General features: G+C 60.2%; 3 protein-coding genes across 24 annotated transcripts in view; 2 read left to right on the top strand and 1 right to left on the bottom strand.

Annotated features, from left to right (window-relative positions):
* The window catches only part of ZNF512B (zinc finger protein 512B), a 29755-nt gene extending 23607 nt beyond the window's left edge, over positions 1–6148 (top strand). For all 11 annotated transcript variants that reach the window (XM_084538207.1, XM_084538208.1, XM_084538199.1 and 8 more), the window contains 3 exons: positions 319–381; positions 1835–1933; positions 2249–6148. In XM_084538207.1, the coding sequence (XP_084394333.1) occupies positions 319–381; positions 1835–1933; positions 2249–2545 (459 nt within the window). In that variant the 3' untranslated portion in view covers positions 2546–6148. The remainder of the gene's footprint in view (positions 1–318; positions 382–1834; positions 1934–2248) is intronic.
* Positions 296–13097, bottom strand: LOC311445770 (uncharacterized protein). Of its 8 annotated transcripts, XR_014698614.1 has the most exons (4): positions 12950–13068; positions 12052–12873; positions 10802–11949; positions 10102–10552 (listed from the first exon to the last, which is right to left on the bottom strand). XR_014698614.1 is itself a non-coding variant. In XM_084538215.1 (3 exons), exons 1-3 carry the CDS (start codon positions 12978–12980, stop codon positions 10321–10323), a joined length of 492 nt encoding a protein of 163 aa, XP_084394341.1. In that variant the 5' UTR covers positions 12981–13081; the 3' UTR covers positions 10102–10320. The 8 variants fall into 8 exon arrangements, 1 of the variants encoding a protein (XP_084394341.1); XR_014698610.1 differs by lacking the exons at positions 10102–10552; positions 12052–12873 and adding an exon at positions 296–434 and having other exon boundaries at positions 11721–11949; positions 12950–13087; XR_014698608.1 differs by lacking the exons at positions 10102–10552; positions 12052–12873 and adding an exon at positions 300–434 and having other exon boundaries at positions 12950–13097.
* UCKL1 (uridine-cytidine kinase 1 like 1) lies at positions 7583–24570 on the top strand. 5 transcript variants are annotated; one of them, XM_084538212.1, is made up of 15 exons: positions 7583–7654; positions 13517–13710; positions 14129–14235; positions 14382–14552; positions 14749–14820; positions 15706–15895; positions 16313–16374; positions 20180–20199; positions 21873–21971; positions 22340–22433; positions 22571–22633; positions 22937–23059; positions 23235–23342; positions 23562–23718; positions 24195–24570. In XM_084538212.1, exons 1-15 carry the CDS (start codon positions 7605–7607, stop codon positions 24269–24271), a joined length of 1587 nt encoding a protein of 528 aa, XP_084394338.1. In that variant the 5' UTR covers positions 7583–7604; the 3' UTR covers positions 24272–24570. The 5 variants fall into 5 exon arrangements, with proteins under 5 accessions (XP_084394338.1, XP_084394339.1, XP_084394336.1 ...); XM_084538213.1 differs by lacking the exon at positions 7583–7654 and adding an exon at positions 8312–9570; XM_084538210.1 differs by lacking the exon at positions 7583–7654 and adding an exon at positions 11131–11263.
* The last annotated feature ends 457 nt before the right edge of the window (positions 24571–25027 follow it).

The raw sequence follows: 25027 nt of genomic DNA, 5'->3' as shown, positions 1-25027 counted from the left end.
GTCTGCTGTGGCTCCAAGAACTCCTGTAGCCCAGCAGGGCCTCCTGACTGCTCGCAAATGGACGTTTTCCACGGAGACGTTGAGGGGAGACTTTTTTTTTCCAGCCCGTTGCAGGGGGAACGCGGCCACATGGCTCCCATTAGCTCTAATAGGAAACGTGTGCCCAGAGCCCTCGGCGTCTCGCACAGCATTAACCTCCCGCTGCTCCGCCTGGACCCGTGGCCTCGCTGGCCCAGCGGGCTCCTGGCCACGGGCTAGAGGAAGGCCTGGAGACGAGGGCAAAAGGTGGCCAACCCTCCTGTGTTTCTTTTCCCGCAGTGCTGCGAAGCCATCTACTCCAGCGTCTCGGGGTTGAAAGCTCACCTGGCCAACTGCACCAAGGTAGGTCCTGCCTCCTCTCGCACCTTCGGCTCGGAGGTGGGCTTGGGCTTGTCCTTTCGGAAGAAGCAGGCCAAGGGACAAAATAAAAAAATAAAAAATAAAAAAGGACGTGGGTTAAAGGATGGCGACCCGGGCGGGATCAACCCCCCAGCCCCGCGTACCCGAAGGTGGCGAGGCTGCAGCCCAGCGGGCGTCGCGGAGAGCTTTTATCTCCTGGAGGAAAACCCTTGCCTGAGCCAACATCTGACCCAAGGACAACCCGCAGCAGCCCCTGCACAGCTCCTGCAGCCCCTGATTTAGTCGCAGCTGTGGCCAGCACCGCCGGGAGCCCTGCAGAGCCCGTAGGGCTGCGGGCAGGCAGAGCGGTGGCACTGCCGAGCGCCGGGAGGGCCGCGGCGGCCTGCAGCCCCCACAGGAGGAGGGCTCGGGAGCTCAGCGTAGGTCCCTCGCCTTGGAACGGGGTGAGCTCGTAAAGCTTTCTGCCCTGAAACGTTTCCAGCTGCAGCTTGCGTTGAACGCAGCTTCCAGGAGGCAGCTCCAACGCACGCCCCACGGTTATTAAAAACACAACCTCCCGCGCTCCTCCAGCACGAGCTGGAACATCAGCCCCTAATGAGATCAGTTCGAAAATGGGCTGCAGAGACCCGGCAGAAGAAGCAGGATTTACACAGGATAAAAGTGCAAGCGCAGGAGGCTCCGGCAGCTCCTTTGCGAGCTCGCAGACCCGGGCACCCAGCAGCAAATGGTTTCTGAGCGAAAACCAGGCGTTTTCTGGCTGGTTCTGTTGTCGCTGCTCTGGTGCCTGTGCACAGAAGGTAGCCAGGGCCTGCGGGATCATTTTCTCTAAACGCACAGCTGCGTTGCCCACGAGAGGCAAGCCTGGCGTAGCCCACGCTGCAGCTCCCCATCCTCGGCGGGGCTCGAGGAGCCGAGCTGATCTTTGCAGGAGGGTTTACGGAGCCGGGCCTGCCCCTCTCCAAAACGCACGAGCTGTCCCGCTGCAGATTTACAGCCCGGAGCCAGCCAGGGAGAAATTCCCAGCGAGCGATGTCTGCGTGGCCCGAGGGGGCCATCCATCAACCCCTTGTCAATAAGAGAACACATTTATCCCCCCCCCTCTGGGTGATCAGTCACCCCCAGGAGGGCTGTGCCGACAGGAACCCAGCGGTAGCCGCAGCTCTTTGACAGCCTCAGAGGGCAGCGAGGTGAGGCTGGGGGGCATAAATTAGCCGAGGGCTCGGTCCCTGTAGATCACAGCTCTGCTGACAGCGAGGGAACGGGGGCGTGCGGCCCCACACGGTGTCTGCGCAGCCCCGCAGCCACCCTGGGTAACGCAGGGGCAGCGAAATTGGGCGCTGGCTGTGCCCTGCGAGCCTGCAGGACCCGAAATTTGGAGGCTCGGGGAGCTCTGGGCTCTGCCCTGGGGCTGCCCGCCAGTGCTGTGTCTTTGCAGGGGGACCACTCGGTGGGCAAGTACCGCTGCCTCCTCTGCCAGAAGGAGTTCAGCTCCGAGAGCGGGGTCAAGTACCACATCATCAAGGCTCACTCGGAGGTAAGGAAGCAGCTGGGGCTGCTCCGGGGCCCTGCTGCCACGCGCCCGTGCTCGGTTTGCCCCTCTCCAGCCCCTTAAATCTGCCCGCAGCAGCTCCCATCAGCATCAGCCTCGTTGGGACAGCCTCAGGGCAAGGCACGGAGCTGCTGTGCCAGCCCGGGGGGGCCTCAGTGCTCAAAAACCTCCAGGGAGGTGATGCCAAAGGGCATGGGGTAGCTGGGGCTTGGGAAAAGGGGGCAAGAGAGCCTGCTCCGTGGGGCTGCAGGGGCCGAGGCAGGTCCCTAACCAGCCCCCGTTATCACCCCGTGGATGCAGAACTGGTTCCGAACCGCCGCCGAGGCCAGCCGGAAAAAGAAAAGCAGGGAGCAGCTTTCATCCAGCAAGGAGGAAAAAAAGAAAAGCACAAACGGGAAGAAAAGGGGGAGAAAACCCAAGGAGAGGCCTCCGGAAATATCCCCCAAAGGCAAAGAGAGCCTGGCGGCAAAGACTAATCACAAGAAAAGCCCCGAGCACTGGGAGGGCTCCCGCTGCAGCCCCGCCGGGGATGAGCGCGTCCCCAAACCCCCGAGCCAGCACCGTAAGGGGGGGGGCAGCAAGGTGCCTGAAAAATGAGAGCTCAGAGACTCCTCCGCGAGGATTCACGGATTCGTTTACAGCCCAGGGTAACAGGGTGAGGTTGAGGTGGGGGGGGGGGGGGGCTGCTCCCGGTTTTCTGTCCCCCCCTCTTTTCCCTTCCTCTTCCCCCACTCCCTCCACCCATCCGCTCAGCCCCCCTCCCTTCCCCCCTTTTTACAAAAAAAAGGAAAAAAAAAAAAAAAAAAGAGACGGAAAATAGCGATTAACCACTTTAAGCAAATCATGGACCTTGTTTCACACTGGAAAGCAAACAGGACCGAGCAAGCTGGACCCTTCTCACCCCCCCCTACCCATGTACATACCCCCCCCACAACCCCTCCAGCCCAACGGGGCCCTGCTGCCGTCCCCCCCCCTCATCCCCCTGCCTTCCCTTCTCCCCCCCCGTGTGAAACTGGTGACGCTTGAGCGAAAGAAAAGTGCAATAGCAGCAGGGCCCCGGTGCACGGGGTCGCTCTGCGCCCTGCCGGGGGGCTCACCCCGAGCCCCCCCTTGCCCTTATCGAAGCCTTTTTGCGGCCGCAGCCCCCCCTCGGGGGGCGACGTTCCCAAAGATGCTGGACCCGTGGGGTGGGAAGGGACTGGGGGGGACAGCAGGGTGCTGGGGGGGACCTGGTGGCACTTTGCCCGCAGCGGGGACCTGCCCCGTGGTGCCTCCAAGCGAGGGCTGTAGGGGTTTTTTTTGTCATATTATAGGGAAGGAGCGGGGAGGTGGCACGGAGCAGGGACCCTTGGGTGCTGCCGGGTGCAGGAGGGGGCTCCGGAGGTGCTGAGCACCCACAGACCCCTGGATGGAGATGGGAGAGGGGTTGTGGGTTTAAGAGAAGGTTGCAGGGACGGAAGGACCCGAAACTGCCCGGCCACGGCGTCTCCAAAGGCCTCGTGCGCCCTGCAGCGTGCGCTGCGCACCTTGGGGAGCCCCCATCCTGCCCCAAACGACGGCCCCAAAGAGGGGAGCAGCATTTTGGGCACCCGGCTCCTCGGTGGGGCGTGCAATGGGGACACAGGGTGAGCGTGGAGTGACAATCACAGCTCCTGCCTTCGGGCACGGCGCCGCTTCCCTTCCCGGCTTTTCTTTTCGGGGTTTTTACCACACGGATCTCATCCCAAACGCCTCGCTCTGGCCTGGAGGAAAGGGTCCCCGGAGCCAGCGGTGTCCGTCCGCAGACACAAACCAGGCTACCTCCGTCCTCGGGACGCGGCCCCCGGGGCACCCGCGGCGCTTTTCTGGTGGTGGAACAGAAAAAAAAAACTCATTTCGGGTTTTCCTCCGTTCTGTTCCCCCGCCTGGGGCTCGGGAAGGTGGTGACGGGGAGGGGAGCTTCTGCTTTTTTTGGTTTTTTGGTCAGTGAAAAGCCCGTCCGAGGCCGGGGTGGCTTCCCTGGGAGCTGGCCCTCGTGCCCCAGCGGCTGTCCCGCTCTGAGGGAACCCTGCTGCTGCCTCAGGCTTGGAAGCAATTAGCGAGAAAGCTTAATTAGTCACGGCAGCTCATCCCGTTGGCTGCTTGTGCTTCGTCCCATCTTCGCTTTGATGCTATCGCCCGTGCAAATCTCATCTCCGCGGGGCTTGCGAGGAGCTGCAGGACCTGGGGTGCCCCAGGCTCGGGCAGGGGGGACGTGGGGACACGGGGACGCGGTCCCAAGAGTTTTTTCTGCATTTTAGAGGCTGCTGGAGGGGTTTTGTGCCCCCAAAAGGGCTGGGAAGCTGGCAGCTCCGTGCTAACGTCAGAGGGAGCTGCTGGATCCGAAAATCAGGGTGTTTGGGAGCTGAATGTGGTTTCCTCTTGGGCTGTGACCGTGGGGCCGGTGCCCACCTCCAGGCAGGGCGTGCCAAAATGCGCTCGGGAACCCAGCAAATTCCTGCTCCTCAGAAATCCGCCTTCCCCGAGGGATGTGGCTGAAATTTCTGAATGCTGTGGCCGAATTCAGCTCTCAAGCTGGGAGGTGGCATCGGGAGAAGGCTCCTCCGTGTCCTGGCCCCGGCCGCGCTGGCTCCAGGTTCCCCTCGCAACCCCACCGCCCACCCCGGGGAACATCCCGGGGCTCGCCTTCATTAACAAGCAATTAATTTGATTCCCATCGATTAAATCCGCAACAAAAGTTGCTTTTTTTTTGCCCAAAAAGCAGCTCCCTGGTCAGAAGGAAATTTCGATGAGGAATTGAACTCTTCAGGGTTGTTTTTTTTTTCCCTTTGATTATTTTTTTCCCCTGCTACTCATTACTCGGTGCAGGATTTGTTCTCCCACCGCTTTCTTCTCCATAAAGAGCTGCAAAAAGCGTTGGTGGCCATAACAGCCTAGGGACACATTTCTCCTCCAGCCTGGTTGCGCCGACGCAGCCGGCGGTGAGGACACGACCCGGCCCGGCACCGGGAGCTCCCAGCTGGGGCTCAGACCCCAAGAGAAATGGGGCCAAAGTGGGAGGCGAGGGGCAGAGCATCCCTGGAAGGAGCTGGGTTCGTGCAGCAGCCCCCAGCCCGCTGCGACCAAGTCCTCAAAGCCAAGTGAGCGCACGTCCCTCGTGTCCCGGGTCCACCCGAGCTTTTTCCTCCCACGAGGGCAGAGAAAACCTTTTGCTTTGCTTCGCCGTGAGCATCTTTCTTTCCTTTACCCGCTCGGGGGAGGCTCCTCGCCCCTCGCTGCCCACCCCCGAAGCAATAACGGGATCAGCAGCTCCTGCCTGCCCCGGGGCGCGCGGTGCCGCCGCTTCGTGCTTGGAGGTGGGCACCTAAAACCGAGCGGGTGGGGGGCAGCAGGGTGTGGGGGGCGAGGCTGGCTCCTCGGTGAGCTATTTTTCTGCCCTTTTATCCCCTTTCCTGCTGGGATTTGGGGACGTGGTTGGGCTGAAGCGGCCGGACCCGCTGCTTGGATGCGCAGGGTGTCAGCGGGGGGCTTGGGGGCGCAGCTGCCCAAATTCATCTTCACGCCGCCCGCACCCGCACATCACCGAGGAAAGGGCTAAAAAACCTCCGCGTGCTTGGGGACGGGAGGGCTCTGACCCAGCCCTCGCAGCCCCAAAAATGTCTCCGGCAGCTCCCAGTGCCGAAATTTGCCCTGAAACACCGGCGAGGTCGGCTCCGCACCCGCACGTGCGCCCAGGGCTGCGGGTGCCGGGGTCCCACCGGGCACACCGAGCACCCCCCCGGGACCGGGACCGTTTTGTTCTTTTCTTTCTCTCCCCGTGCCACCCATCCCACGGCATATCCGAATGTTTCTCGTCGACGCCAGTTATTAGTGCGTAAGTGTATTTTGGGGAAAAAAGCGAAACGGAAAAAAAAAAAAAAAAAAAGAAAAAAAAAAGGAAAAAAAAAAAGAATTTTCAATTTATCACTTGTAACCATATATATAAATATATAAATATATATATTAAAAAAGTGTTTATTTGCAAAAAAAATAAAATTGTTTTAACAGTAAACTATCTTATAATAAACTCCCGATTTGTGACGATCTGTTCTTTTGTTAATCATGGACAAATCCTCAGTTTGAGAGTCCTGTAACGAGCAGCTATTAACCACAGCGCCGCCGAGCACCGAGGAGGGATAACTCTATGTACTGTATGTATTAAAAGCAGCTGTATCGAATAAATGTTTATTGATTTTTTTATTCTTATTATCACCATCATCGTTATTTTGCAGTTTGCCGGGGGGGTCTGCAGGGAGCGGGCACGGCGAGCGCTGCCGTTCCCCTCCCGGGTGATGAAATCCCGTAGGGGCACGGAGGTTTGCTGCTGGGAAGGGGGCTCCCCCGGTTGAGTTTCCTCTTCAAATCGCCTTAAAATCACCTTAAAATGTTTGCCCCAGCACCACAAGCCCCGCAGGAGGGGAACGCCTTCCCCTGCACCCCCCAGCACCGTAACCTGCGCCCCGGGGTGCGTTCCTGTGCCCCGCGGCACCCAACGGAGTCCAACAGCACCCGGGTGGCACCCACCCGTGCCCACAGCACCCACAAATGCCCCCAGCACCCCCCCGAGCCCCTCAGCCCTCCTCGAAGCCCCTCAGCACCCCCCAAGCCTCTCAGGCCCCCCTGCACCCCTCAAACCCCTCATCCTCCCCCGAACCCCTCAGCACCCCCATACCCCCCAGACCCCTTAATCCCCCCCCCAGACCCCTCATCCCCCCCGAACCCCCTAAGGCCCCCCCGAACCCCTCATACCCCCCTCACCCCTCATCCCCCCCAAACCCCTCACCCCCCCCAAACCCCCCAGACCTCCCAGCACCCCCAGGCCCCCCTCAGCCCCCTGTACCCCTCATTACTCCCCTATACCCCCCTACACCCCCCTTTTACCCCCCTATACCCCCTTATACCCCTCCTACACCCCCATAACCCCTCTATACCCCCCTATACCCCCCTACACCCCGCTATAACCCCCCTTATACCCCCTTACACCCCCCCTACATCCCCCCATACACTGCTTATACCCCCCTACACCCCCCATACCCCCCCCCTACACCCCCATATACCCCCCTACACCCCCCCATACCCCCCCTTATATCCCCCTAAAACCCCCCTATACCCCCCTACACCCCCCTATAACCCCCCCATACCCCCCCATACCTCCCTTTTACCCCCCCATACCCCGCCTTATATCCCCCCTATACCCCCCTACACCCCCCACACCCCCCAATCCCCCCCTATCACCCCCCCACGCCCCCCTATAACCCTCCTTATACCCCCCCATACCTCCCCTATACCCCTCCTACACCCCCCCTACACCCCTTTTACCCCCTTTTACCCCCCCATACCCCCCCTTTTACCCCCCAATTCCCCCCTTTTACCCCCCACACCCCCCCATACCCCCCTTTTCCCCCCCCATACCCCCTTATACCCCCCATACCCCCCCTGTACCCCCCCTACACCCCCTTACACCCCCCCTTTTCCCCCTTACACCCCCCCTATACCCCCCATTTCCCCCCTTTCCCCCCATTTCCCCCCATTTCCCCCTTTTCCCCCCTTTTCCCCTATTTCCCCCCCTCACTACAAGTCCCGGCCCCCCCCGCGCCAGCTCCGCCCCGCCCGGCCCCGGCCTCTCCCCGGCAGCGCCATGGCCGCGGCCCCGGCGGCCGAGGGGGCCCCGGCGGCACCGGCCGGGAGGTACCGGGGGAGGGGGGGGGGGGGACACCGGGAGGGGGTCCCGGGAGGGTCCCGAGGGGGTCCCGAGGGGTTGGGGGTGGCTGAGGGGGGGGAGCTGGAACCCGGCTCGGCCCCCCCGGGGTGAAGCAGCGCCGGGGAATACGGGAATTTGGGGAGGGGGGGGGGGGAAAAAAGGGGGTTTCGGCCCCAAAAATGGGCTCCGGGGGGCTGCGAGCGCGTCCCGGGGGGGGTTTGGGGGGTTTTTGGGGGGTGGGAGGTGTAATCGGTATTTGGGGCCCCCGGGTGGGGGTGTGGGACTGGTCTTTGGAAGGGGAGGTGAATTTTTTTGGGGGGGTAAAATTTTTTTTGGGGGGGTAAATTTTTTTTGGGGGGGGGGTAAAATTTTTTGGGGGGGTTCTGCCGGTGTTGGTATGGGTGGGGAAGAGCCAGGGGGTGGTGGGGGTGGGTGGGAGGGGGTGGGTGGGGGTGGGGGTGGACGTGGAGGTGGTGGGGGGGAATTTTGGGGGGGTGGGATGGGGTGGGATGGGGTGGGGTGGGACAGGACAGGATGGGATGGGATGGATGGGGTGGGATGGGGTGAGATGGATGGGATGGGATGGGATGGGATGGACAAGATGGGATGGGATGGATGGGATGGATGAGTTGGGATGGATGGGATGGAACAGGACAGGATAGGATGGGATGGATGAGAGGGATGGGATGGGATGGAATGGGATAGGATAGGATGGGATGGGATGGATGGGTTGGGATAGGATGGATGGGATGGGATGGAATGGGATGGACGAGATAGCATGGGTTGAGATGGGATGGGATGGAAAGGACAGGATAGAATAGGATGGATGGGATGGGATGGAACAGGACAGGATAGGACGGGATGGATAAGATGGGATGGGATGGGTTGGGATGGGATGGACGAGGTGGGATGGGTTGGAAAAGATGGGGTGTGTTGGGATGGGATGAGATAGATGGGATGGGATGGGATGGGTTGGGATGGAATGGATGAGATGGGATGAATGGGATGGAACAGGATAGGATAGGATGGATGAGATGGGATGGGATGAGATGGATGGGATGGGATAGGATGGGATGGAACAGGGCAGAAAAGAATGGGATAGGATGGAACGGGACGGGATATGGGGCATAGGGCACCGTGGGGTTGTGTAAGCCGCGGGCACTGACCGCGAGGCTGCGGTGGAGCTGCCTGTGCCGGGTATAAATAGCAGCGAGCTAATGGGATCGGAGGAGGGAGGTGTTCCCTCTGCCCCGCCGGGGGGGCTGACTCCATCCCTGTGTGGGGTGAGGTGGGGGCACCAACTGTGGCCCTGCTCGGGTTTGTAGGGGCACCCCGTGCCCCTGGGGCTGCCTCTGTCCCCCACCCCCACGCCGCCACCTCTCTCCGGGCACTTTGGGCTTCCCAAAACCTGGCAGGGGGGATGCAGCCCCCTCAGCGCTCAGACGAGGGGGTCCTGGGGCAGCGCAGCCCCATGGGGTGCAGGGCAGCATCCAGGATCGGACCCGTCTCGGTCGTTGTGCTTTGCCGTGGCCCTTCCCCAAATCCCAAGGAGCCTTGGAGTCGTCCCGTGCCAGCGGGCAGAGCCCAGCAAACTGCACCCAGGGGTGGCACCGGAGCTGATCCGTCCTGCCAGCGCCGCTCGGCTTCAGTTTGGGCACCCCCAGAGCTCTCCCAAGGACCTGGTGGTGACTTTGGGGTTGTGGTGAGCAGCGGGGGGAGAGCTGCTTGGGGCTCTGCTTCATCCCAGCACCCCGGGAGAGGCGAGGTCCCAAAAGTCTGCGCCACCTCTCGTGGAGAACATCCTCATCTCCAACATCTTCATCTCCAACGTCCTCGTCTCCAACGTCCTCGTCTCAGCCCCTATGCATTTGGACGGCCTTGTTCTTGCTCTTTTTTCCTCAAGGTATTTGGTTTTTAGGCTGAACGCTTCCTTCAGCCTCCTGTTCCTCCAGCATTTCCTTGCAGGGCGCGGGGAGCTGAGGTGGCCGCCCCAGCACGCCTCCATCCGCCCTCGCCGCGTCGCTTTCGCTCGCAATTTCAAGCCCGGCTGCCCCAGCCCTGTGACCACGGGCTTAAAAAAAAAATCTTCTAGAAGGAAGAAAAAAGTCCCAAAACGTTCACCCTGCGTGAGAGCTGGGGAACCAGGTAGCGAAGGCGCACACCCAGGGCCCTGCCCAGCGCCGTGCCCGCAGCCCCGGCGGCGCCCGGTGCCCGCGGTCGGATGCTGAGCCCCCCCGGGGGGATTTTTGTTGCTGCCGGGATTAAAATTTGGCGTGGGTAATTCCCATCCTACCTGGGAGCTCGTCTGGGACGTCGGGAGAGCCGCTGGGAGCATCGGTGCCGCCGCTCGGAGGCTTTAAACAAAGGCAGGGAAAAAAAAAAAAGGCAGCGGGGAGCGTGCGATAAGGAACAGTGACACACGGGCAAGGAGAGCTTCGGTTCCAATTTCTGGTCCCCTTTTATTTTTATTTTTTTTTTTTTTTTTTCTTCTTTTTGAGGAAGATCCCAAATCACTGCGGAAGAGGGGTTTTCATTTTTAAACTCCTGCGAGCGCTTTTCCAGCGAGAGGGGAGCTGGTGCCGAAATGGCAGGGTACGGGACGGGCTGCTTTGATCCCCTGGGTCAAATCCTGCTCTTCGGGGCCAGCTCAGCATTATAGGGCCAGGAGGCAGCCGCTGAGACCCCGTTCGGTGTCCGGCTGTCCCGTGGTGGTCCCGTTGGTGGCCGTGGTGCTCGGTGACCGTGGCTTTTTTGGGCGATTTCTCAGGCGCCGCAGGAAAACAAATCCGCGGGCTGCTTGGAGCCCAAACACCCGGGGTGGAGATTTTGGGGACGGGGACGAGGGGGACAGCGGGAACGGCGGCGGTGGCGGCGTTATTCTTAGCCTGGGGGGTGTTGAGTTTCCAGGGCTTGTTTACTCCGGGGCTGCCGAGCTCGCGGGGACGGCAAAGGGGGGGGGTCAGATCCAACCGGCCCCCACCTGGGGGCTACAGGAGGGCGACAAACCCGCACCCACAGCCCCGGTAAGGCAGCACCAAGCCTTGTGCAGCCCCATCGGTGCCCCCCCCGGGGTGCCTGCTCCATCCCGGTGCCCCCCCGGAGCCCTCCCTTGCTGCCCCCCCCCCAGTGCTCACCGAGCTGCCCCGGAGCCGTGCGCTGAGTGTCAGAAGCAGCTGAAGGAGCCCCGGCCCCGAAACGAGCCCGTTCGTCCGCCGCCGGGGCGTTTGGAGGAGGTGACACCCCCCTGCTGCCCCCCCCCTTCTTTTTTTTTTCTTTAATCAAGCCAGGGCTATTAATATCAGGTAACGAACGTAATCTCTGGGTTAAGCTATCCTCTTATGCGCGCCGACCGCCCCGCGGCTCCCAGCAAAACGCCTCCCGTCCTCCCACCGAGCCCCGTGGTGTCCCCCCCCCCCCATTTCTGGGGTCGGTGCCCCCCCAGCCACACGGGGACGCTCCCCGCATGGCTCGTCCCAAAGCCTCCGAGCCCAAATTCCCCCCCAAATTCCCCCCGGGAGGTGCCCGGCCATGAGCAGCCCCCCGGCGTACGCCAGCGTCCGCATATCGGGCTGCTGGGCCCTCGGGCCCGAAGGCAGGTGAGCTCTGCCCCTTTTTGGGGTGGGTTTGGGGTTTTCTTTCTTTTCTTTCTTTTTTTTTTTTTCTTCTGGTGGGGGGCTGCGAAATCGTGGCTGGCAGCTGGAGGGAAGATCAGCTTCCCCGGGGGGGGATCAGGGGGAGGATTTGGAAGGCTGGCGCCGTGTCTGCAGGGCATGGGACCAAGGAGGAGCTCTCCTGCGGGGTGGCAAGGTCAGGTTTGGGGTTTTCCCTCGCTGGCTGCAGCTGGGGTGCTGGGATTTGGATGTTTTGCCCTCACCCAGGTGGGGAGTGGGCATGGAGGGGTCTCCAACCCAGGTGGGATTCCCCTGGCAAAGCAGCGCCGGTGCCAGCGGGGAGGATTCACCTGCGGCGAGGAGGGGAAACGTCCCCAAACCTGGGGGCAGATGGGGGCAGCTGCCCCCAAAAAGGCACTGAGGGAGGGGATTCTGTCTGTACCTGCCTTGTTCTGGCACAGGGACACGTTCTCCTGGCACAGCGGGGCTGCAGAGGATGAAGATGAGGATGAGGATGAGGACGAGGGCTGTGCTCCGCTCCTGCCCTCCTGGCGAGGTCTGGCCGGGCTCGCCGCCGGGCGCACGAAGCAGCCCAGGGGCTCTGGCTATAAATAGTGGCCTTTCTCCGGGCTCTTCCCTCCTCAGTAGGTGCAGAGAGCGAGGTTTTGGCCCTACAAAGCAAAAGAAGAACCCAGCGGGGAAATCAGGGAGCTGAGACTGAGGGACCTTCGGAGGGGAGAGCCTGAAGTTGGCACCAGGAGCAAAATCGTGACCTTTGCAGGAGTCCAGAACAGTCACCGCGCCCCGGAGCCGTGTTTATCTGGGATAAATCATGGGGGGCAGCGGTTGGAGAGGTGGAACACAATTTATGCAGAGGTCCAGACGTGCTGGGAGGAGAAGAGGCGAAGAAGGCGAGCTCCGGGAACGGGATGAAAACGCTCCTTGCGTCGGGGAGGACGAGGGGAGGATGGATCTGCTGCTCGTGCCCTCGGTGCCAGCAGCCTGGGTGCACTGCGGGCACCTCGGGGAGAAGAAAACCTTGACAGCAGCCTGAAATTTGGGGCACAGCCGAAGCCGTGGGGGCAGAGCCTCCTTGTCACCGCCAGGAGCGGAGCTGCGTGGATCCGAGCTGGAGGCAGAGCCCAGCCTGCTGCTGGCTGCCAGAAACCTCTCTGGAGACCAGGATCAATCCAGGGGCTGTGCCTGGGTTTGGGGATCGTGATTTGAGCCCCAGAAACCAGGGGCTGGGCTTGGTGCTGAGCGACACCAGGGACAGGAGCTGGCCCTGCAGCCCCAGGGGAAAACAGGAGAGGGCTCCAGGGGTGCTGAGCAAGGCTCTGGAGGTGCTGAGAGAGGCTCCGGATGCGATGCTCACAGCTCTGGCACTGATGTGGAAGCTCCTGGTGCTGGGGAAGGCGCTGCACGGTGCTGGGAGGATCACACAGAGCCACACCACGGCCGTCCCCCCTTCGCCCCCCTGCGAGGTGCCGGGCGGCTTTGCGCACAGATGGCCCGTCTCAAATTTTGGTCATTATCGAGAATTACCCTAAAAAGGGCTGCGGGAGAGGAGGGGACTAATCTGCGTACCAAAACGGCTTAAAACCAAGCAAAAAAAAAAAAGGTTTAAACCCTTCTGACCCTTCGGTGCCCTGGCAGAGGTTTTATCCCCACCTGGTGATTCCCGGAGGCGCCTCGTGGTCATGCCAGGGGGGTTGCAGGGGGTTGTTTTGGGGAAAAAGCCCCATTTCCAGCTGGGATTTGTCCTCCAGCCCAGCCTGCTTGTGCAGAACTCGGTGCCCCGGGGGTGGAAATCATCCTCCTGGTGCGGGCTGCAGCTTATCTCCTGGCCGGCCGCCGCGTTATCGCCTCGCAGACACCACAACCCCTGCCAAGCGCAGAGCCCCCGGGCTCCCCCCCGCTCCCTGCTGTGGGAGGACAGATCGGGGAGAGGTTTTTAGCAGCTCCAGGGCTCCCAGCCCTGCCCTGCCCACGCGGCACAGCGGGCACAAGCAGCTCTGTAGCCCCAGGAAGGGTTGAGGCTGGAAATTGTCCAAGCTGCGAGGCGAGGGCTTGTGCATGGGGTGCGTGGCAGAATTTGGATGAGTTCTAGCTCGTTTTTGGCCTCCATCCCTTAGAAAAATCTTTTGGGGCACCCCGCCGCCCTCTGTGATGGCACTCGGTGCTCACCAGAGCCCTCGTTTTTTTTATTTAACCCCTGCTCCCTCTTCCCATCCCCAGCAACAGCAGCGCCGAGTCCTTGGACCGCCTGTACCCGGCCGTGGGGTCCTCCAAACCTCCCCGAAAGCGCACCACGAGCCAGTGCAAGTCGGAGCCACCCCTGCTGAGGACCAGCAAGAGAACCATCTACACGGCGGGCCGGCCGCCCTGGTACAACGAGCACGGCACCCAGTCCAAGGAGGCCTTCGTCATAGGTAGGCAGAAACAGCTCGAATTTCTCCGGCAGCATCGGTGCTGTCCTTTTGGAGACCTGATTTGGGGTTCCTGCTTCCCCCGCGCTCCCACAACCTGCTCAGAAGCTGGAGGCTGGCTCTGTCCTGAGCTGCTCAGCCTCGGGGAGAGTCCTCGTGGATATTCCCAGAGCTTGTGGGTTGCCTGAGTGGTCACGAGGGATTTAGCCTCGGCTGTTCCTGTGCCAGCTCTCCCCTCGTTACACAAGCACCGCGTGAGCCATGCACGTTGCTGGCACTTCCAGCACCTTTGGGCGTTTCAGGGATCACCTCGCCCAGCATCTCCCTCTTTCACTGTGCCCCCAGCATCAGAGCAGCCCCCCCGAGCCCCTCCTGGGGTCTGGAGGAGATTTCGGGGGCTTCCTCCCCTTCTCTCTGGCAGGTCTGGGAGGAGGCAGCGCCTCCGGGAAGACCACGGTGGCCACGATGATCATCGAGGCTCTGGACGTCCCCTGGGTGGTGCTGCTCTCCATGGACTCCTTCTACAAGGTGAGGCAGCCGTGGCCTTGATGGGGAAACGTGGAGTGGGTTCAGAGACAGCCTCCTGCTTCCGCTGGCCCTATTTGGGGCAGGAGGAGTGAAGGCTGCCCCAAAAGGGGGACGGCCACAAGCCCTAAACTCCTCTCCGGGGACAGGTATTGACCAAGCAGCAGCAGGAGCAGGCGGCCAGCAACGATTTCAACTTCGACCACCCCGATGCCTTCGACTTCGACCTCATCATCGCCACCCTGAAGAAGCTGAAGCAAGGCAAGAGCGTGAAGATCCCCATCTACGACTTCACCACCCACAGCAGGAAGAAGGAATGGGTATGGGACACCGAGGGGCGCGGGATGGGGTGGGGGGGGACCGCCGGGGTGAGAGCAGGGTGCGGGTTTTGGGTACCCCAAAATCACCCCAAAGCCTGGGAAACGAGGAGCTGATCGTTCTTCTGGGTTTATTTTATTATTTTTTGCTAGAGTGGGGGATCTCTGAGCTCTAACCACATCGATTCTGCCTCCGCAGAAAACCCTGTACGGCGCCAATGTGATTATTTTCGAAGGCATCATGGCTTTTGCGGACAAGGAGCTCCTGAAGGTGAGTTGTGTGTCTCGTCCAGCTTCAGGGTGCGGGAGAAACAGTCCTGGGCTCTTGCAGCAGCAGAGGAAGAGCCCCAGGATTTGATCAGAGGCCTTGGTCTCTGCTGTTTGTGTCCAGGAGCCAAGTGGTGACCCGGGCCCTGGCAGCGACGGCGCGTAAATACGCCCAGAAATAGCACACCTCCACCCCGCGTCTCAGCTTGCACAGCCAGAGGCAAATCTGGCTGAGGTTCTGCTCTGCAGAGGGTTGTGTTCCCAGGGCGGGCTCATCCAGAGCTTCAGGCATTCCTGGGAAGTGTTTGGGTCCGTGGAAAATGCTGCAGGGGGGGGGTGAGCCACGCACAAGCTTCGCCAGGCTCAGTCTAGGAAGTTCGCTCCCCTGCCAAGCGTTTGTGCTGCAGCTTTCCTGGAGCAACGATGACCTCCAGTGGACAGCTGGGTAAATCCCCGAGGAGTTTTTCCTCTGAATATCCCTCGGTTTTGTCTCTGGAGGCTGGGGGCAGCGTCACGGATCCCAGCCCCAGAGCTGTCCTGCTGTGCCTGGCTCCCTTCCAGCAGCAGCGAGCCGCGGCTCCCGGGTTAACCCGCTGGTCTCTGTCCTTCCAGCTCCTCCTCACCCTTAAATACCGTCCCACCAAAGCGCTGGGGGTGCTTAGAGGCATGATCTGGAGCAGGACAGGTCCTTGGGGGCATGAGGCAATGTCTGAACTGGCAGTGCCTGTAAAGGCAAAGCTCACTGTAGCCCGGAGCCGTGCAGAGCAGATTTCAGCTCGGTCAGAGCCGTGCCGTGCCTTGGGCTCAGCTTCCCGGCTGTGCCTGCTGGAGGCCAGCTCCTGTTCCATGCTCATCCCGCTGGGATTTCTTCCCTCCTCTCTCGTTCCAGCTCCTGGACCTGAAAATATTCGTCGACACGGACTCGGACATCCGCCTGGTGCGCCGCCTGCGCAGGGACATCAGCGAGCGCGGCCGTGACATCGAGGGCGTCATCAAGCAGTACAACAAATTCGTCAAGCCCGCCTTCGACCAGTACATCCAGCCCACCATGCGCCTGGCCGACATCGTGGTGCCCCGAGGTACTGCCCGTGTGCCTGGGGCCCGGCGGGCGAGGGCAGGAGAGTGGCAAAAGCAAAGGTTTTTGCAGGCGAGAGACCCAAAAACTCGCCAAAAGCAGGTTCCTGGGGAATTCGTGCCGCTTTTCCCTCAGCTAGTCCTGCCCTACAAGTGCTGGTAGCTTAGAAATTTAAAAAATATCAAGATATCTAGATATTCCATCTAATATCTATATTATTATTTATATCTAATATCTATCTATATTCTAGATATTCAGTAATAAATTACCAAAGAGCAAGGTGGTAACAGCAGGGATGCCTCCTGGTGGATGATGCTTTGCGGGAGTAGGGTTTATCTTTGAGCATAGCGGGGAATTTGGGGAAGGAATTGTCATGGTTAGCGCTGTGGCCCTCACCTCCTCTGTTCTGCTTTTGCTTCAGGGAGTGGGAACACGGTGGCCATCGACCTGATCGTGCAGCACGTCCACAGCCAGCTGGAGGAGGTAAGAGGTGCTGGTGAGGGATGGGGGGACCCTCGGGGTGCCGGGTGCCGTGGTGGGAACGGGCTGGCATCCCTCTGTGCTCCTGGGCTGTCCCCAACAACTCCTCCAAGCCCTGCTCCTGCAGCCCGGAGGAGCCTGCCTCATCCCAGCGAGCACAAACCCTCGCTGCACGCTGCGGTCCCGCAGCAGCCTCCATCTCCCCGGGACAGCAAGTGATCCACGGACAAAGCAGCCGTCCTCGAGTGATGCTGGACCCGCACCCAGCATCGCGCCGAGCCCTGCAGCGCTCCTGCTCTCCGGCTCTGGCTTCTCCTCTTCTCCCCTTGCAGCCACTGCTGCGCTTTTGGCAACCCAGAGCCCGGTTTCCCACTCGTTGGGTGCATCCCGTGGGGAGCAAAACCTAAAAAAAAAAAAAAAATCTTGTCCTGTTTCGCTCCCAGCTGCGTGTTGCCATTCCCTGGGCAGCGCAGCCCCCTCCCGCTGCCCCACGGTGCTGGGGTGCTTTGTAGCTTTCGTGTTCGAGCTGTGAAGATGCTCGGGGTGATACCCGGGGAGCAGCACAGCCTGGGGACGGACACCCCAAAAGCCAAGGGCTCGGTTCCTGCAGGAGCCGTGCAGCCTCTGGTGCCTGTGACAGCACCGTGCGTCCTGCTGCGGCACAAAACCAGGGTGGAAAAGTTCCCCTGGGGACACCCCAGGGCTGAACTCTGGCAGCTCAGGAAGCTGCTTTCTTGCTAAACCCTGCTCCCAGGGCACAGGAGCCAAGCCCGGAGCCCTGGCATCATCTCTGGCATCAGGTGGAGGGGGAATGGAAGTTTTCTTCCAGCCCCCCCGAGACGTGGCAGGGAGAGCAAATACTGCGAGCCAGGCGAGGGGTTGGCTGGGGGGCTCACGTTTACCCGGGGAGGGGAAGAAAGGGGAAAAAGCTACATGGGAATTAGCATGGGAATGCAGGAAAATATTCCTATTTCTCCTTTTCTTTTGTCTTGAAACGACCGTGTGGTGTTGGCAATGCTTAATACCGGTTGCGTTGTGTCTTTGTCTTGCTGCCGCAGCGTGAACTCAGTGTCAGGTAAGAGCCCCCTAACCCTGCCCTGTCTGTGCAGCCCGAGGCATTTCCAATGCCAGGCACTGCTTGGCCTAAACCCCGACCCGCTGGCGAGACCGACAGCTCCCGAATCCCATGGCAAGAGGCCACAAGTCCCCGGTTTTGGGGCCAGCAGGGACGGGGCCGGTCCTCGGGGCCGTGTTTGCGCCGCGGGGGCGCCGCCAGGTCTGTAGCCGGGACCCTGCAGGAAAGGGGGGCTCCATGTCCCGGATTTTGCTCTCATTTCCCTTCCTCCTCCAAGACGAGCGGTTTTGGAGCCTCTCTCCCTCCCCAGCCGTGGGGACGAAGCCGCAGGAGGGAGGTGACAGCCCCAAATCCCTCACCTGGGAGACCAGGCGACCCGTTTGGCCGCAGCCCAGCAGGATTGCTCCTTTCCCAGGACCCGCAGGAGGATGCTGTGGAGCAGGCAGCGATTTACGCAGCCTCTTCAGCCTCTGCATCCAGGTGGGACCGAGGCTTTCTCACTTCCATTAGGCAGCCAGCGAGATTTACGGGTATCTCTGCGGTCCTGCAGAGGGTTTCCATTTAGATCTCCATCGTTGTACGGAGACACTTAGCACGAGTAACCCCCAGATTTACATGTGGCACACAAAAAGCTTTTAAAATACCTACGGTGGACAGGAAAAGGCTCTCCGCCTTCCGTATTTCTGCTTCAACCATTTATTTCCCAGACTAAGCGAGCGGACTTTTGATTTTCTCTCGGGTTTTCTGCTTGTTTAACACCACGGGGCCCGGCATTTCCCTGCGTGAGCTTCCTTGGGTGTCCGGAGGCTCAGGTGGGAAGTTGTTGTTTAGCACAGGGAGAAGTTTTTTACCCAAAATCTTGCAGGGATGACATCAGGGAGCAGGCTGTGTGCGTGTCTGCATGCCCATGTCTGTGTGTGTATGTACTTATATTTGTAGGATTTCCTTTCTCTCCGGTGATTTTCCTCTTTAATGGAGCTGGCCCTCAGCACAGGCGATCTTTTGAACTTTTTGTGCGCCCTCTAAGCCAGGTACTCAGCAAAAGGTTGAGGCAACGTGAGCAGTGTCCCAGGAGCAAATTTGGAAGGAGATCTCTGACCCCTGCGGTCATCAAGGCCGCAGAAATGTGCGTGCTCCGTTTCAGGCCCCTGGTTTCCATTGATGCCTTTGCCAGAGGGTCTGGAAAAAAAAAAAAAAATCCTGTGAAATTGAAGTTTCTGCTCCTGGCATCGTGGTGCTTTCGAAGCCGGGGCAGCTCCCGGCGGCCCCACAGCCCTGCGAGGTGGATTTAGGGACGGGCACCGGGCTCCGTGCTCCTGGGGTGCCATCAAAAACAATTCCTTGTCCTGAATGGCTTCATCCAAATGTCACACTTGTTTTTCTGATGCCACCGCCCTTTGGTGGCCGTGGGGACGCAGCCAGGCCTTGGTGGCAGGTAGGATAAGAGCGGGATGCTCCGACCTGGCCCCACATTTAACCACGGCGCTGCGGGAGGTGTGATTACCTTCACCTGCTCCCTTTCCACCCATGCCCGGGTGTTTCTCCTCGTGCCCCGCAGCAGCAGAGGGACCCGTGTGTGTCCCCCCAGCCTTTTTTCTGCCCCCCTCCTGCACCATTTCAGCAACAAACCCAGCTCTCGGAGCTCTTCTCAGCTTTATCCCTCGCCGATCGATCCTCCTTCCGCTCCGGGTCGCGATGGGCTCGGCGTGCCCTTTGCCGATTGTGTCTTTAAATATCAGCCCGTGGCGTGGCTTTAATAGCCCTGGTTTGAAATGTCAGCCGTGAAAGCCAGCTGCTGGCCGTGTTTCGTGTTTGAAATGCCCTGACTGCATCAGCTCCTTTGTAGCTGGATGTCTCTTGTCTGCTTCCTGTTTGACGGCGCGCTCCACAAAGAGCTGATGCTCCCTGAGCGATGCTCACCCCCCTTTTCTCTCTTTTCTCTTCTCCTTTTCTCTTCTTTTTTTTTTTTACCTTCGAACCTTTTGTTCTGAGGGAGGGGGGAAAAAAAAAAGATAATAATGAAGTTTCCAAACGGAGACGTTTTTCTTGCCTGGCTGAATTTTCCGTCGCCGTCCTGCCCCGACAGGAGGAGGGGGGGGCAGGAAGCTCGCAGGCAGGCTGCGGGTGCTGGGTTTGGGGACCAGATCCCCCCCTGGCAGGGCTGAGACCCCCCCAGCCCCCTGCCCGTGAGCCCCTGTGTGAGGATGGCAGATTTGGGTGAAGGTCCTGAAGGTTTTCCAGCTGCTGGTGGTGGGTTCAGGGCTGCCTTTCTCCAGTGCTCCCAGTGCTCCCAGTGCTCTCGGCTCTCCAGGACTGGGGCAGAGCCCCCCCAGCGTGCCAGGAGGGGGGGGGGGACGTGAGGGACGAGGCTCGGTTTTTGAAGCTCCTGCACTTATTTTGGGATTTCAGGGCTTCGAGGAGCCCAGGAGCTGCGGTACCAGCTGGGACAGGGACGTGGCAGTCCCCACGGTGGCACCAGGGTTGGTGACAGGGGACAGGGCCACCGAGGAAGGGGCTTTTGGGGGCTGTATGGTGCCAGCCCGGGCACTGGGCTTTTTTTATTTATTTTTTTTTCCCCCCCCCCCCCTTTTTAACTAATGCTGGTGCTTTCTCCTTTGTTCCATGTCGTCTTTGTCCCTCTCCCCTTAAAAAAAAAAAACAAAAAAAAACCACAAAACTCTGCTGTTGCCCGGTCTTGTCTCCCCCCGAACGTCCCTCCCACCCGGTGACCAGAGGAAGCTGCGCTGGGATATGTGAGGAGCCAAAAAAAAAAAAAAATAACTCTCACGGCCGCGGTGGGGGTGTGCCACTAACCGCGGGCAGCGCAGTGTGAGCCGCACTAACCCGGGCGGGGGTCCTGGGGCAGGCTGCACACCGGGTCCCGCTTTGCTGGGGGGCTTCGTGGGCCAAACTGGGACTTGGGGAGGGTCCCAAGGTGGTTTTTGTGTTTTTTTTTCTAGCCCTGTTTTTTTTTTCTAGCCTCATTTGAGCCCGTTCCGCAGGGAACGTTGTTGCTCGCAGACCACGGGCTCAACCCCAGCACCTGGAGCTGCTCTGATTTTGGGGACAGCAATTCCCAGCCCCAAAAACCCCGCTGGGGTTGGGAGAGGAGGGTGTGAGTGCGGTGCCGGGGGCTGATCTCTGCCCCCCAGCCCCGGGAGCAGGCAGCAGCGCTCACCCCTTGCAGCTTTGGCTCAGTGGGGCTGCGTTTTTGGGGCCAGGAGGGGGTCCGGGTGGTGGCCACGGCCCCAGAACCTGTCCCTGGGGCCGGGTCCTGCAGGAGGGGGCAGAGCTGCATCTCTGAGAGCACCTACCCTAAATTTTGGGGGCTAACGGGGTGAGCTCGCTTCGCTGACGGCTGCTGCGGGGTCTTGAGGGCTGCTGGTCCCAAAGGGGCAGGGGGGGCTCTCCGGACCCACAATGGGGGCGCAGCCTGCCCCGTGTCCTGCCTCGGCTCTCGGGATCCTTCCCCGCGTGGCTGGCAAAAGCAAAAAGGAGCCCTGAAGCTCCCCCAGGCCTTGGGAATGTCTCGTTGGGCTTTGTGGATGGAGACCTGGAGCCATGGAGCCCTGCCCTCCTCCATCCCCCCCCCCCCCCCCCCGGTCATCTTCTCTGCCTTCTCCTCCGCTTCTGTGCCTTCCGTGTGCGCCTGCGGGCGATTAATCCAAGGTTTCTGCTGGATGGCGACTCTTAATCACCCGCTGCTTTGTGTCCGTTTGCTCTCTTCTCCTCCTCCCCGTCCTCTCTCTGAGCGGCCGCTGGCACGTGTTTGTTTGGGGTTTTTTTTTTGGTGTGACGTGTGGCTTTGTGACCCCAGCCCTCCTCCCAGACAAAGTGGCTTTGCCCCATATCCTGCCCGGCCCCCGGGGAGCCCAGCGGCTGTGACCTTCAGCTCGTTACAGACCCAGAGGTGATTAATGGGGCTCCATTGTGCTCTTCCCCCCTTTCAATGGTCTTCCCTTGATCCCAGAATAGCTCCCGGCCCTATTACTTACGTGGAGATGACTCACAGGCAGCCGGCCCCGCGGGCACAGCCTTGAAGCTGTTCCCAATTCGGGACGGATGCGTGCGCACCCGGTGTCCCGTGCTTGTAGGGTGGCACCGAGCCCGCTGCGATATCTCCTCCTCACCCCATGAGGCGAGGATCCATCCCCCAGCTCCAGCTCCCGAGCGGGAGGACGTTGGGATTTTGGTTTTTTTTTGGTTAAATCCCGAGCACCCACCCCCTGCTCCTTCAGCCGGAGCGGGTCCCTCCGTCACCGCGGGGTCCTGGGCAGGGCTGGCCGCTCGTTGGGCTCGGCCAAACGTCCTCGGTGTGAGTTTGCAGGAGATTGGGCATCTGGGAGGATGGCTCCGGCCGTGTGCTGTGCACAAGCCCTCGGGAACCTCACCCGGAGCTTCTTCTGACCCCGTTTTTGGTTTTCAGGGCCGCCCTGGCCTCTGCCCACCAGTGCCACCCCCTCCCGCAGACCCTCAGCGTGCTGAAGAGCACCCCTCAGGTGAGGGGCATGCACACCATCATCAGGTAAAGCCCCCCCCGGGACGGGACGGGGCTCGGATGGGGTGGGCTTGGCTCATTTTGGGCTCCCAAACCCTCAGAGCTCAACCTGTGCCCTGCCCCAGGGCTTGGGGACGTGGGACAAAGGAGCTAGGAGGGGGTCTTGGGTGCGGGAGCGTTGCTGGCGTGCTCTCAGAAGCTGGAAAATGCTCCCTCATCTTGCTAACGATTTTTCTGCTTTTTACCTTAAAACTTTTCACCTTAAAACTCAACCCGTGGGCCCCGTGCAAACAAGCAGCTGACAGCCAGCTGGGGCAGGGGCTTTCCCTGATGTGCTGGAGCCAGGGGGAGCACATTTTGGTCCCCAGCTTACGTTTCTTTTCCTTCCCCTCCAGAAACAAGGAGACCAGCAGGGACGAGTTCATTTTCTACTCCAAGAGGCTGATGCGGCTGCTGATTGAGCACGCGCTCTCCTTTCTCCCTTTCCAGGTGGGTTTGGGGCTGGGTGACGATGCCCTGTCCAGCCCCGCTTTCCAAGGGACCAGCCTGGCTGTCCCCCTGTCACCAGAGCTCCTCTGAGAGCCGTGCCAGTGCTTGTGGTAACACTTTTTGTGTGTTTTTCGTAGAGTTGCACAGTCCAAACCCCTCAGGGACAGGACTACGAAGGGAGGACGTACAGTGGGAAGCAAGTAAGTGGAAACGAGGTGCCATGTACCCAAACTACCAGGTGGGGTAAGCTGAGAGCCCTCTGCCTGCAGGGGAAGGACAACCCTGGCCTTTCAGGGCTTCCACCAGGCCCTGGGGATGGTTCCTGCTGCCACGAGTGTGCCAGCAGTGTCACCGTGCCACCACTCTGGGAGGCAGGAGCAGCACAGCCCTCTTCGGGGGTGCTTTGGGGTTGCCCGTGAGAGGTCCCGAGGTTCGAGGCCAAACAGCACACGGCGTGCACCTAGGGAATCGTGCCTTCTCGTTCCATCTTCCCCGCGCTGCAGATCACCGGGGTGTCCATCCTGCGGGCGGGCGAGACGATGGAGCCGGCGCTGCGGGCTGTGTGCAAGGACGTGCGCATCGGGACCATCCTCATCCAGACCAACTGCAACACGGGCGAGCCGGAGGTAAAAACCAAACCCCCCCACCCCCCCGAGACGTCTCCTGCTTGTTGGCCTGCACCCTTCTAAAAGAAGGGCTGGGGGGTGCCGCGTTGGCTCCACTCTGCCCATCAGGAGAGGCCCCCGCGCGAAGCCTGCAGCCCCTGAGCTGCTCTGGCCTCTTCTCTCCCCTCCTGCCCAGCTCCACTACCTGCGGCTGCCCAAGGACATCAGCGAAGACCACGTCATCCTGATGGACTGCACGGTCTCCACAGGCGCAGCAGCTATGATGGCCGTGCGGGTGCTGCTGGTACGGGGGACTTCAAGGGGGGTGCGGGGCCGGAGGTGGGCTGACAAGCGGTGTTTGACCCCAAAAAAACCTTCAAAGGGCCAGCCACAGCCCCACTGAAGCTGGTCCATCCTTGCAGAGGGTGGTGTGGGTTACAGCAAGAGCTGGAGTGGCTCTGTAAGCACCCTGTAAGCTCCTCGTCCCACACACCCCCGTGCTCTCTCCGTGCCCCTCCTGTAGGATCACGATGTCCCAGAAGACAAGATCTTCCTCCTCTCCCTGCTTATGGCAGAGATGGGTGTCCACTCAGTCGCCTACGCTTTCCCCCGGGTGAAGATCATCACCACAGCTGTGGACAAGAAGGTGAATGACCTGTTCCGGATAATCCCTGGCATTGGTGAGTCCCTGGGGGTAGAAATGAGCGGTTTCAGAGGAATTTTCCTGCTGCCGTGCGGGTGGTGGGATCGAGGTGCACGCTGAGCACTGTCAGGCAGCCGTAGCCTCGTGCCGTGAGCCTCATCCAGCCCAAAACAGAGAATCTGGGCTGTGACAGCTGGGACAGACCAGAGCCCACCTCATTTCCAAAGCTGCCACCTGAAACGAGCTTGTCCTGAACAAGCTCACCGTGTTCTTCTGTCCTCACCTCTGCTGTGCCGGGAAACAACCCTGCCACAGCATGCTAAAACAGCCTGCAGGGTGCTAAAGCAGCCTCCAGGCTGCTCCAGTTTTGCTGCTACCCAAATTTTAGTGCCGTCCAAGCTGTCGGATAAACCTGCTTTTGTTTCCTCGCCTGCTGGGCAGCCAGCAGCTTGGAAGGGTTGATCCAAGGCTCCTGCAACGCTGCACCGTGGTTGCAATCTTTTCTCCCCACAGGGAACTTCGGCGATCGGTACTTCGGGACGGACGCTCCTCCTGACTGGAGTGATGATGAAGATGCTCTTAGCACTTAGCTGGACGTGGAGGTGCCTCTGGTGGCAGGCAGCTTCAGCACCGCACCTTAACCCCTTCTGTCCATCGCAAAGATTTCTCCTTTCTCCTCACCAAGCATAGATATTTTTTTCAAATCTTACATTGGAGATCTAGGGCATATTTTTTCAAAGAAACACAAATCCTAGTTTGACTTTGTGGACAGTCGCGTGTCCCAGCATAGAGTGGAGTTAATTTATTTTAATTTAAATATTTGCCTATATAACTTATTGGAGATATTTTATAAAGAAAAATAATAAATTTTTTCTCTGGTTTTCTTGAACGGAGCCATTGCTTGTCACAGCCCGGGGTTGACAAGAAGTCATAACCCCTTCAGGACTGCCACCCTGGGAGATGCTGCACGTGGAGGTGGATGCTGCTGAGGGACGCTGACCCTGCAGGCATAGAGAGGTTCTTGCAGCTCTGTCTTTTGGCTGAGCTATTTACAGCAGGCTGCTCATTGCATCCCTCCAGTAAGCACTGAAGTCCTTACACTCCTGTGGAGCACGTGCCCTCAGTCCTGCTTGCTCTAAGCCTCAGAGCTGGTGGGGACGGAGAGCTCTTTGTGGCCTTGCTGCAAGGGTGGTATAACCCCCCTCAAACCAAGGCTTTCCTCCTGAAGTAGGGCTGGGGCAGGAGGAGAACCCACCACCCCCATTCCCCAGCTCCCTCTTCTTGCTGCCTCGCTCCAGGGAAGAAATCCCGTGCTCCAGATCCGGGTGAAGGGCTGGTCCCTGAGG

This window comes from Aythya ferina (genome assembly GCF_964211825.1).
Source record: "Aythya ferina genome assembly, chromosome: 16".
NCBI lineage: Eukaryota > Metazoa > Chordata > Aves > Anseriformes > Anatidae > Aythya > Aythya ferina.
The sequence above is the reverse complement of the archived record's forward strand: the minus strand, read 5'-3'. Positions and strand labels throughout refer to the sequence as shown.